We start from the raw sequence: 12,408 nt of genomic DNA, 5'->3' as shown, positions 1-12,408 counted from the left end.
ACCTACTATTTCCCACTTCCTTCATTTGCCCGTTCCTGACCCACTTTAGCCACTCAAAATGCCAGGCAAACTTCCCCCTCAGGGCCTTTGCATTTGCTCTTCTCTATCTAGAACATTCTCCCTCATTTATCTCCACGGTTCTCTCCCTCAACTCTTGCAGGTCTTTACTGAAATGTCACCTTGTAGAGGCCTTCCCTCATCACTTTCTTGAAAATTGTAACTCTGTATCACCAATACTTTTTTTGTTTTTAAGATTTTATTTTTAAGTACTCTCTACACCCAATGTGGGGCTTAGACTTACAACCCGGAGAGCAAAAGTTGCATGCTCCACCTGACTGAGCCAGCCAGGTGCCCCCATATTGCCAATACTTTTTATTCCCTTTCCCTGCTATTTTTCTCCATGGCACTTATCACCATCTTACATCCCATATGTTTTCATGCATTTTACTTATTCTTAACATTTCTGTCTCTTGTCTCCTCCTATTAGGATATAAACTTCATGAGGGCAGGATTTTTTTTTTTCTTCTCACTGATGTATCTCTAAAACTTACAATGCCTGGCACATAGTTTGAACTCAGCAAATATTTGTTGATATAAAGTGAGGCATGAGAAAGAATATAAAGAGATTCTTGGGAAGTATTAACATTTAAAGGATCTTTGAATCATTCAAGTAAGAATTTAAGGATTATATTTCTATTAAATATACATTAAATACTATAAATACAGTACTTGCCTTCGGCATGATTTCCTTTGGGCTGGTTCAATTTCTTTTTACTTTTTAACTTTTATAAAATAGCTTCTTTGAAGCATTATCGACATAAATGTAAGTGTTGACATATGTATATATGCCTGCGACCATCACCGTAATCCAGATAATTCATGTATCCATTCAAAAGTTTTCTCATGATCTTTTATAATCCCCCCCAACCTGTTCTCACTCCTCTGTTTCTCCCTTCCCACCCAGTCCCTTGGCAAGTACTAATATGCTTTCTGTCACCATAGATTAGATTACATTTTCTTGAATTTTATAATTTGGAATCACACAGTATATACTCTTTTGCTGTCTGGCTTTCACTCAGCATAATTATTTGGAGATTCTTCCATGCCATAGCATACATAGTTCATAGTTCATTCCTTTGTTTGCTGAGTAATAATCTGTTGTATGGATATCCAACAGTTTGTTAACTCTTGATGGAGAGTTGGGTTGTTTCCAAATAAAGCTGCCATGAACATTCGCAAAGTGCAATTTGTTTCTGAGATTTGGGGTTCAGGGTAGCAGCTTCACTTTGCTGAGTGACAAATACGAAAATCAGATCAGCTCAAAGAAACTTCGTTGGAAGCAAATGTTAGGCATTAAGCAGTGAATGTGATTTGGCCAAGTCAGTCGCTGATGTGCTGCTGACAGCCTGCCTTGGTTTCTGCCTGCATTATGTTTCCTAAGTGAATCATGTCAGGAGTCTTAGACATATCAGAGGTGCAGTGCTGAACACAGAGGCTGATTTATGGATCCCTTGAAAGACAGACTCAGTCTCCCAATAGGAAGGACATGATATGACAGTATTACATTGCTAATGTTTCCTGGGTGCTAACCCCAGGGTCTGCCTGTTTCCCAGCCTTTGAAATTCAGGCCTCTTACACTTATAATTTTACAAAACATTTTTTTGGCCTCTGCCCTCAACCATGTATCTAGGCCAAATTTCTGTTTTCAAAGTTTTGCCAACCCACATTATCTGGGTTTTTTGTTGTTTGTTTGTTTTGTTTTTGTTTTTGTTTTCACACCAATTCAAGCTGCTGCAATTGAATCTGCTTTTGGATTTGGTCTGCCTGGTCTTCTCTTGGGAGGCATTAACACATGACTGACAAGTTAATAGAGGGCAAAATTTGATTGCAGAGGTTTGGCTGAAGAATATGGATTTTATTTTGGCTTGTTTACAAGTGCGCTATCAGCTGTAAGAATAAACTGTGAATATAGGTCAATTATTTTCTAAAGCCTTGTGTATTTCTCTGACTGTTTAACTGATGGTTTTCCCACTGCAGACATGCTCCTGGTGTCTGGAAATCCCTCTGACTTTCCCTTTTGCTCTCATGGAGTAGTTGCTATGGACAGCTGGGATGATGCTGAAGAATTGCTGGCCACAGATGTAAGGCTTGTTAGTTACCAAAGTCTGGTAATAACAATGAGAAATGAAAGCATTTCAGATCTTCCTTCTGAAGGGTCCAGGAGAAGTGACTTTCCTTCCTCTGGGGGTGGAGGGTGAAAGGAGCCCCGTTAGATCTGTGGCTGTTCAAAGTCTACTAACTGTAAAAGTGCACATTGGTCAGTATGGTAACTTTGGAACATGTGGCAACATGGGTAGATGTTTCAACTCAGTGACACCCACTGTTTTTATTTGGTATATCTTTATAGTCTTTGTTCTTTTTTTTTTTTTTTTTCTATTTGGGGTTGCTACTATGTAGTTGGTTTGGGAAGATTTTTTTTTTAAATAAAAGATCATAATCACACTGTATATACTACTTGGTATACAGAGTTTGCTTTTTTGATTAATCTTATAAACATTTTCAGTGTTATTACGAACTCTTCATAAACATTTAAATGAATATTTAATATTTGATCATACATTTGTCCTGTACTGTGTTTAGCTGTGGTAAATGTTTATAGGCAAATGTTTTTTCTGTATATTAGATTCACCTTATGCTAGATTCCCAAAAGTGAACTTACTAGGTAAGGATTATGAATTCTTTATAGTCTCTTGATACATATTCTAAATTAACTACTAGAAAGATTGTACCGATTTCTACCCTATTGGAGTGTGTGAGAACACACATCTTACCACGTGCAGTGGCTTCTTAAGATTTAGGTCTTCAGTGACATGGCTTTTTCTTTTCTGAAACACTTCCTTTTGCCAGTCTTTGAATAAAGTATGTCTGGGGGAAATGTATAGGAGCCTCCAAAATAAGCAACCCACCAGATATAGTGTTACTTTCTGCCATTACAATAGAAGACAAAACCATTTACCTTATATAGCAAGTTAATGATCAATGGCTAGAAGGGAGAAGAGAGGAGCAGGGCATCCAAGGAAAGTTCTAAAACTACTGGAAATTAAACAAGCCTTCCTAATTCTCTTTTAAAGGGATAAGCAGACTGCGGGTGACCAAGTGCCAACAGGCCCGATTTGCATTGCTTTGAACAGAGCTGTCACACCTCGGGCTGTGGCGATCTGTTTCATTCCCTTTGACAGCCTATGGAGTGTAGGGATGTGTGACACACAGCAGGGGTGAGGTGCTTACTGCAGCCATTAGGCAAATGAAGATATGGCCATCTGTTTCTCTTTTTACAGCGGGCCATGGACATCTTGGGCTTCCTTCCTGACGAGAAGTATGGATCTTACAAACTCATTGGAGCCATCCTGCACTTTGGAAACATGAAATTTAAACAGAAACCCAGAGAAGAGCAAGTGGAAGCAGATGGCACAGAAAGTAAGAATTGCTTTGAGGCCGTGGCATATATTCTGTTCAAATCCCTGAGCCCAGCCCTGCTCCCTTTTCCTTGCAGTTACCTTGCCTCTTAGATTTTGAAAACATTGAAACTGATCAGCAATCTCCCTCAATTGTTTCTCCTCAAAATTCTTCTCTTAACCATCATTCTGATGTATAATTCCAATATTTCAGAATGAGAAGCTTTCCTTAATTATTGACAATGCTAGTAAATTTGCTAAACTTGGGTACTATAGGATTAACTAGGAGAAAGCCCTTCTGTCAGCACATAGTCTGCTGAGAAAAACAGAGAAAGGAGGAAATTACCAGAAGATGTATTAAATGACATAATGGAGGTGTGAACAAAGATCTTTAGAATTCCCAAAGTAGAGTTTCCATTGGGTTGAGAGTACAATGGCTTCATTTCCCTTTGTTTTATATTCACATTAAAACATCTATATTCTTGGGGCATCTGGGTGGCTCAGTTGGTTAAGCGTCCCGTCTGACTTCAGCTCAGGTCATGATCTTGCGGTTCATGAGTTCGAGACCCACATCAGGTTCTGTGCTGATAGCTTGGAGCCTGGAGCCAGCTTCAGATTCGGATTTTCTCTCTCTGCCTCTCTCCCCCCACTCTCAAAAATAAATATTAAAAAAAAAAACTTTATAGTCTTGCCTGCTTACCAAAAAAAATTGAGGCATCCTCCTTATGAAAAGAAAGAAGCAGGGCATCTGGGTGGCTCAGTTACACGTCCAGCTCTTGATTTCAGTTCAGGTCGTGATCTCACAATCAGTGAGACTGAGCCCTGTGTGGGGCTCTGACCTGACTGCATGGAGCCTGCTTGGGATTCTCTCTCTCCCTCTCTTTCCCTCTCTCTCTCTCTGCCCTTCTCCCACTCATTCACATTCTCTCTCTCTCAAAATAAATGAATAAGCTTTAAAAAAAAAAAGGGAAGGAAGCATAGTTATTATAATTATTTCATTTAATACTAAAATTCCTGGCTGCTAAAGCAAAAAAGAGAAAACCCATTCATTCAAATCTTTCAACAAGTAATTTCTTAAAATTTTTTGTTTTCAATTGTGCTAAAATATCCATAACATAAAATTTACCATTTTAACTGTTTTTAAGTATATAGTTCAGTGACGTTAAGCGTATTCACATTGTTGTACAACCATCACCACTCTTCATCTCCAGAACTTTTTTCATCATCTGAAACTGAAATTCTGTACCTATTAATAATTCCCTATTACCCCATTTTCTGAACCCCTGTCAACCATTAATCTATTTTCTGTCTCTATGAATTTGCCTACTCTAGGTATTTAGGTAAGTGAAATCATACAGTATTTGTCTTTCTATGTCTGGCTTATTTCACTTAGTATAATGTCTTCAAGATTCATGTTATAGTATATGTCAGAATTTCATTCCTTTTTAAGAAATGAATAATATTCCGTTGTATATATATTTCACATTTTGTTTATCCATTTATCCACTTACAGACACTCAAGTTGCTTCTACCTTTCACTACTATGATTAATGCTACTGCGAACATTGGTGTTTAAATATCCATTCAAGTCCCTGATTTCAATTCTTAAAAAAAAAAAAAAAAATTGTAATAGCTATCCTAATGGGTATAAAGTAGTATCTTCTTGTGGTTTTGATTTGCATTTCCTGATGATTAGGCATGTTGAGTATTTTGTCATGTGTTTATTGGCCATTTGGATATCTTCTCCGGAAAAATATTAATTCAAGTACTTTGCCCACTTTTGAATTGGGTTGTTTGTTTTTTAATTGTTTAATGAATAATTTTTGAGGCCAGTCTGTGCCAGGGGCTGTTTTGGTGCTCAGGATATACCTGTGCACATGAGATCATCCCTGTCCTGACTACCTAGTGTGGGAGATAGACCATTATACATAAGCAGACAAACACACATGAAGTCATAATGAAAACAATAAAGCAGAGTAGAAGAATAAAGCATAATCGGGATTTGAAGGTTCTTGTAGTCAGAAAATCGCCTCAGGAAAGAGAACACTTGAGCACAGATGAGAATGAAGTGAAGGAATGTGACCTGATGCTTGTGTAAACATCTTATATTAACATATTAAAATGTGCTTTTATGACATCTTATTTTGTTGCTTTTTTTGTTGTTGTGTTTTTGTTTTTTGGTTTTGTTTTGTTTTTGCTTTTTACACTCTTTGAAACAGGTTTTTTGAAGAATTGTTCTCATTATGAAAGCTAGGCATACTTATTTATCATAAAATACATACAAGAAAATGATGTACATAATATCCTCCAATCTCCCCAGTGGTTCCTTCTCAGAGTCTTTGCTGGACTATCCTCATCTTTCCCACTTCTAAATGCTATAGAGATGCTGGGCTTGATCCTTGAATCTTTTCTGATTTCTTAGGTGGTCATCTCAAATTCAACCTGTGTAGAATTAAATTCTTCATCTCACCCCACCCCTGCTCTTCATTTCTCTTCATTTCTCAGTTTTTAGTAAATGTCAACTGGATTCTCTCAGTTGCCCTAACACTTAGCATCATCGTGAACTCCTTTGTCTCTGCCTTGCTGTATCTACCTTTAAATATGTATAAAACTCATAACTACTTACACACCATGACCATGTCTACTGTTAGCATCTAGCCCGAGGCATCATTTCTTACAAGATTATTGAAATAGCTTCTTTATTGGTCTCCCTGTCTTCACTCTTGTCTCATGACTGATAGTTCTGCACAGAACAGCCAATGGTGACTCTTTCATAGTGTAAGTCCATTCATGCCCTCTCCTTGCTCTAGACTCACTAATAGCTCCCATGTTACTTAAAATAAGCCCCAAGTTCCCTTCATAGCCTCATCCTCTGTGATACCTCTAAATCTCTCTAATCCCATCTCCTACTGTGATACTGTGACTTTTTTTGATATTGTGATTTTTAATAAAAAATTACATTTTTTATTAACTTTTTATTAAACTCAAGTTTCTGGCACAGAGTTCTTAAAACTTTTGGAATTTTCTAAGTGATGAGAGCAATAAAGGTGCTTTTGTTATGTTAATGAGTCGACTTTTGGACTGTAACTAAGGATGGGAGCTGGTCACCATTGGAACTAACCAGGTGGTTAGAGAGATGGAACTTTCAGTCCCACCTCCAACAGGGGAGAGGAGAGAGGCTAAAGATTTAGTTCCATCACAATGACCAATGATTTAATTAGTCATGTCCGTGTAGTGAAGCCTCCATAAAAACCCAAAAGGACAGGTTTAGAGAGCTTCTGGGTTGGTGAACATATGGAGATTTGGGAAGACAGTGTGTGTTTAGGGCATGGAAGCTTTGCACTCTTTTTCTATACCTTGCCCTATGCCATCTATTCCATCTGGCTATTCCTGAGTGATTTGTTTTTATAATGAATTATTGATATAGTAAGTAATATATTTCCTTGAATTCTGTGAACCCCTAGCAAATTAATTGAACCTGAGGAGAGGGTCATTGGAACCACGGATCTACAGCCTGAGTCGGTAGCCCAAGAGACAACCTGGATTTGTCATTGTCATCTGAAGTGGAGGAGGGGGAGAATAGTCTCATGGAACTGAACCCATGCAATCTGATGCTACCCATTCAGGTAGAATTGGGTTGAATTGTAGGGCACCCAGCATAGGACACCCAGCTGGTGTCACAGAATTGCTTGGTGTGGAATCATCACCACCCCCACTACCAACCTATGTCCCCGAAATAGGGTACAGAAACTTCATCTACCATTTCCCCTTCTGTCATTCCCTTCATTCAGCCCTACTGGTCTGTTGGCTCTTCTTAGAGCATAGGAGCTCCTTGTTTCAGGACTTTTTCACGACTTCTCCTTCCATCGGGAGCTCTTTTTTCCTAGGCATCCTCATGGCTTACTCCCTCATTTTATTAAGGTGTCTTCTTCAATGGTGACTTCCCTGACCACTCCCGCTGCCTCCTGATCACTCTCTTTCTCCTTAACCTGAATATTTTTCTTCATGTCATTCACACAGCTATTTTTTATTGACCAACAGGGACTTAATTTGGTGTGTTCAGTGCTGTGTTTCTGGGTTTTAAAAAAGTGCCTGGCACATGATTATTTGTTTAAAAAATCCTACTTACTCAGGGACAATCACTGCTAATGCCAGAGGACACATCTTTCCTGTGTTTTTATAGTTGAATATGCACAGAGAACTTTTTTAAACAAAATATATATGTTCATGCTTTTCATGTTGTTTCATTCTAGAGTTTTTCACTAAATTATATGTGAACATCTTCCATATTTTCTGCAATAACTTTTTAGATGGTTATAAAGTGTCCCATGTATGGATAATTAGCTTAAATATTTCTTATTGAATAATTTATTTCCAGATTTTTACCATCATGAACAAAATTTTGGTGAACACCCTTACAAATTCAAAGATATATATAATTTTCTTAGAATAAACTTCTAAAAGTAAATTTTTCTCTCAAGCTGCCCTATGTTTTGCCATTTATATTCCTATTAGCAGCTTTGAGAGTAACTTTCTCACTGTGTTCACTAACATTAACAGTTCTTTCTCTTGCCAAATAGCCAAGTTTTGTTTTTTATTTAAATATTAATAAAGTTAATTTTTGTGTGTTCTGACGCATTTGCATCATTTCTTTTTCAGATTTTTATTTCCATCCTTAGCCCACTTTTAAATTGAGCACATTTTGGGGGTGTGTGGGTGGTTCCATCAGTTGGGCATCCACCTCTTTTTTTTTTTTTTTAATGTTTATTTTTCTTTTTGACAGAGACGGAGACAGAGCATGAGCGGGGGAGGGGCAAAGAGAGAGGGAGATACAGAATCGGAAGCAGGCTCCAGGCTCTGAGCTGTCAGCACAGAGCCCAACGCGGGGCTCGAACTCACAGACTGTGAGATCATGACCTGAGCCGAAGTCGGACGCTCAACCGACTGAGCCACCCAGGCGCCCCTACAACTCTTGATTTCAGCTCAGGTTGTGATCTCCCAATTTGTGACATGGAGCCCCATGTCAGGCTCTGCCCTGACAGCATGGAACCTGCTTGGGATGCTCTCTCTCTCTGTCTTTCTCTCTGTCTCTCTTTCTCTCTTCCCCTCCCCAGCTCATGCTCTCTCTCTCAACATAAAAAATAAACATTAAAAAAAACTGAACATTTTTGTTGGAAACAATCAACTTTCTCACTGATTTCTTAGGGCTCTTAATCTATTAAGCGTTGGTGATTTTTCCCCCCAATTAACCATAGAGGGAGGATTGAAGGAGCTGGACAGATGGACAAGAGGGTGGAAAGAGAGAAGGCACCTAAACTGAAGGGGGCATTCTTGCCTTTACGTCTTTCTTGAGTGCCAACCCCACATTCCTAACTTCCTATGGCATAATCACCTGGTATCCTAAACTGTGTGGCTAAAACTCATTGTATTCTCGTCTCCTCCCGCGAGACGAGATGTCTTTCTATTGACTTCTCTATTTGTATTCATGCTCTGCTCTTCTCTCCACTTCTCAGGTCAGAACCTCTTAGTCAAGTTTCTCAGTCTTTTTTTCCCTTTCTTATTACCAGTTTAGACCATCAGCACTTTGCATGTTGGCATCTTGCAGTGGGTTCACTTTCTTTCTACTCTTCCTGCTCTGGTCTGTCTTGCACACCTGCACAAAATTAATCATTGTGAAGCCTGACTCTATGCCATTGCTTTACTAAAAGTCCCTTTACTGTTTCTCCATTATTTAATGAATACCTTATAGTGAGTGGCATCAGATGTCTTCTGTGACCAGAAATCACCCGCTTTTCTGTTTATTGCTCACTCCCTGACTTTGTGGTCCAGTTTGACCAGGCATGCTCTGGCCTGCTGCAGTGCCTGTAAGTCATGCTGATCTGTCTCAGGTATTCTTGTTCACCTGTATTTGCCTATTATTATTAAAAATTTTTTTTTAATGTTTATTTATTTTTGAGAGAGAATCAGAGCACAAGTGAGTGAGAGGAAGACAGAGAGAGAAACACAAAATCCAAAGCAGGCTTCAGGCTGTCAGCACAGAGCCCAATGCAGGCCTTGAACTCATGAACGGTGAGATCATGACCTGAACCAAAGTTGGACACTTAACCAACTGAGCCACCCAGGTGCTCCTCCTGTATTTGCCTATTAAACCATTCTCATCTTTCAAGGCTCAGATCAAATACTATTTCTTTTTGAAATCTTCCTTGGTCAGACAGTCCTAAGGGATTCCTTCCTCTTTCAAACTTTCCTAATAATCGATTTCTTTGTCTTTGATAAGAAGTTGTTTTACTGACTTGTTATTTTTTTCTGTTTTATTTACTTTCATGGATTATAAACTCCTTGATGCCCCAATTTTTTTGTCTTGTTTATCTCTCTTGCTACAGCATCTAGCACTTAGGCCTTGCACATAGTAAGTGCTTAGTAAACTTTATTCAATAATAATAGCGAAATGTGAACAGCTCAGAAATCATATTAGAACCCTACTTGAAAGGCTAACACTTAAATGTCATTCTTCTAACCCCTCTTTACATCAGCCAGGATTGACAAAACTGGATTTTGTTCCTTTCTTTATATCTGGTTGTTTACATATGGGATTGAACTGGGATGAAATTGTAAAGTTGGAAAAGATTGCCTTTTGTTTTTCTCTACCCCCTTACTTGTTTTCAGGTAAAGCCAGACTTTGTTCTACCTTCTTGACTTCAAAACGTACTTACTAAACCTGGTTACCATTCTTAAGAGAATAGTTTTCCAATTTGGCTGCACATTGGACTCACCGGCGAGCTTTGAAATTTCTGAAGCTCAGCCCTCACCCAGACCAAAGAATACTAATCATGGGTATAAGTACAGGCATCATTGTCTTTTTTACAACTTACCAGGTGACCCCACTGTGCAGCCAAGATTGAGGACCACTATAATATGGACTGTGTTCTCAAATCTTCATGTATGTCAGAAGCACCTGGGGAACATGATAAAAACAGGTCCAGACCCAACCACCTTCAGCAAGCTCAGTCCTTTGTACCTTTATGAGCTCTCCGGGGTATTTTGATTCATGCCAATGTGTGAGAACACCTGCTCTAGCTAAACATTGCCTCTCCCAGGTAAGACCAGACAGCCTAATTAAAAATCCCTGGGTTTATTCACAAGGTCCTGGGGCATGATGGTGGGAATTTCATAAAGCCTCTTTTCAGAACATATCAGTTTACATGATGAAAATGTGTTTACAGACCTTGCTTTGTTCATAATATCATTTCCTTACTGTCTGATGGATATTTATTCATAGATTTAAACTATTTTCATCTTGGTTGTGAAACTTTTAGTGCAAATGAAGTCACTTATTTTTTAGAGCAAGATGACAAGTACTGTTTTCTGTCTAAACAAAACAAAACAACGAAAAACTGAAGAATGTGTAATATCCACCTGTAGGATAAATGCAAGGTATACCACTTCTCTGTCTGTAGACACTTGACTGTCTGTGGAGTGGGTGGCAAATAATTCTGTAATGTTGGATGCTATTTCTGTTAGAGCTTAAGGTGGGATACTGTACAGAGAATTTGAGTTTCCTTTGTTCATGGATAAAAATAGACTCAAAAGACTGTCCTTAACACTGGAAAAAGGAGGTATGAGTTTGAGACTATTATTACCTGTATTGTCCATCTGAATGCTTCCAAAGCTCAGAAAACTGAACTCCTTTTTTTTTTTTTTGAACAGATATTGTAGGAACTGTTCATTTTTCACATTGTCAGTTAGAATTCATTTCCACTCAGATTCATCAGGCACATTACATTTCTCTTTTTTAAAATATTTTTTAATTCTAGGTCATGTGCTCTTTAAAGTTTCTTCCAGTGCAAAAAGGCTATGATTCTGATCCATCGGATTCTCAACTTGAAATAATCATGCTTTTGTCTCCAAATATGGCACTCTTAGCAGGGATATCTCAGCATAGGATGAGCACGTCTGCTCTACTTTTGATTTCCCATTTATTTCCCCAAATAGGCTTTGCATTTTGAAAGGTTTCATAGCAACTGAGTACCTGGGCCATTATCTCTGACATAGAGTAGGTGTGTAGCCTGTAGAAATGTATGTATAATATATATTGATCTTAGTTAACAAGAAAATAAATATTTCAAGCTTTTTAATCCTTTGTGAAAGTTTCAAAAGCCCACAAAAGGAAATGGATATAGTTAATACAAGTGACATACAGTTCTCTAATTGTTCTTTGTTTTTACTTTACTCCCTATTTGTGGTTATTGCTCAGGAAATTTTTTTACTCCTTAGTGAAGTAATGAAAGACTGCATTTTCACCTCTTGTAAGACATTGTTTCATAAAGTGACTACATCAGAGATACTAGCATATCTCAGAATTCATATAAAAATGTAAGGTATAGCAGAGGGGTTAGATGAGCAAAATATTCCTTTGGCTTGACAACTAAAGAAATCTATAATTGGAGTGTGCTTATAACTTTTTGCCTGTGGCATTCTTTTGTATTGTCATTTTTTAACACATGATGTGATACATGTTTATTCTTTCTTCCCCACTTTCCTTAGAAAATGGAAGCACTGATTTAGAATAATGCCAATTGTGTGGGTTGTAAGTATATTTGTTGGGCAGCAGAGGGCACTATGGAGCAAACAGAGACGGTAGGAAAAGAAAGGTTTTGTTTTGTTTTTAATTTTTTTTAATGTTTATTTATTTTTGAGAGAGAGAGAGAGACAGAGCGCGAGTGGGGGGAGGGACAGAGAGAGATGGAGACACAGAATCTGAAGCAGCCTCCAGGCTCTGATCTGTCAGCACAGCACATGGGGCTCAAACACATAAACAATAAGATCATGACCTGAGCCAAAGTCGGATCCTTAACCCACTGAGCCACCCAGGCGGCCCAAAAAGAAATGTTTTTGATAAAATGTCTTGAACTATCGAATTACATGCCCAAGTCCCTGTTTCATTGAAAGAACC

At 38.3% G+C, this 12,408-nt stretch overlaps 1 protein-coding gene across 1 annotated transcript in view; it reads left to right on the top strand.

Annotated features, from left to right (window-relative positions):
• Positions 1-12,408, top strand: part of MYH15 (myosin heavy chain 15) — a 144,487-nt gene that overhangs the window by 24,084 nt on the left and 107,995 nt on the right. Inside the window, exons 10-11 of the mRNA XM_060640105.3 lie at positions 2,038-2,141; positions 3,339-3,477. Of these exons, the coding sequence (XP_060496088.3) occupies positions 2,038-2,141; positions 3,339-3,477 (243 nt within the window). The remainder of the gene's footprint in view (positions 1-2,037; positions 2,142-3,338; positions 3,478-12,408) is intronic.

The sequence above is a fragment of the Panthera onca genome, chromosome C2, assembly GCF_046562875.1.
Source record: "Panthera onca isolate mPanOnc1 chromosome C2, mPanOnc1 haplotype 2, whole genome shotgun sequence".
In the NCBI taxonomy this organism is placed as follows: domain Eukaryota; kingdom Metazoa; phylum Chordata; class Mammalia; order Carnivora; family Felidae; genus Panthera; species Panthera onca.
This window is presented reverse-complemented; position numbering and strand designations above follow the sequence as displayed.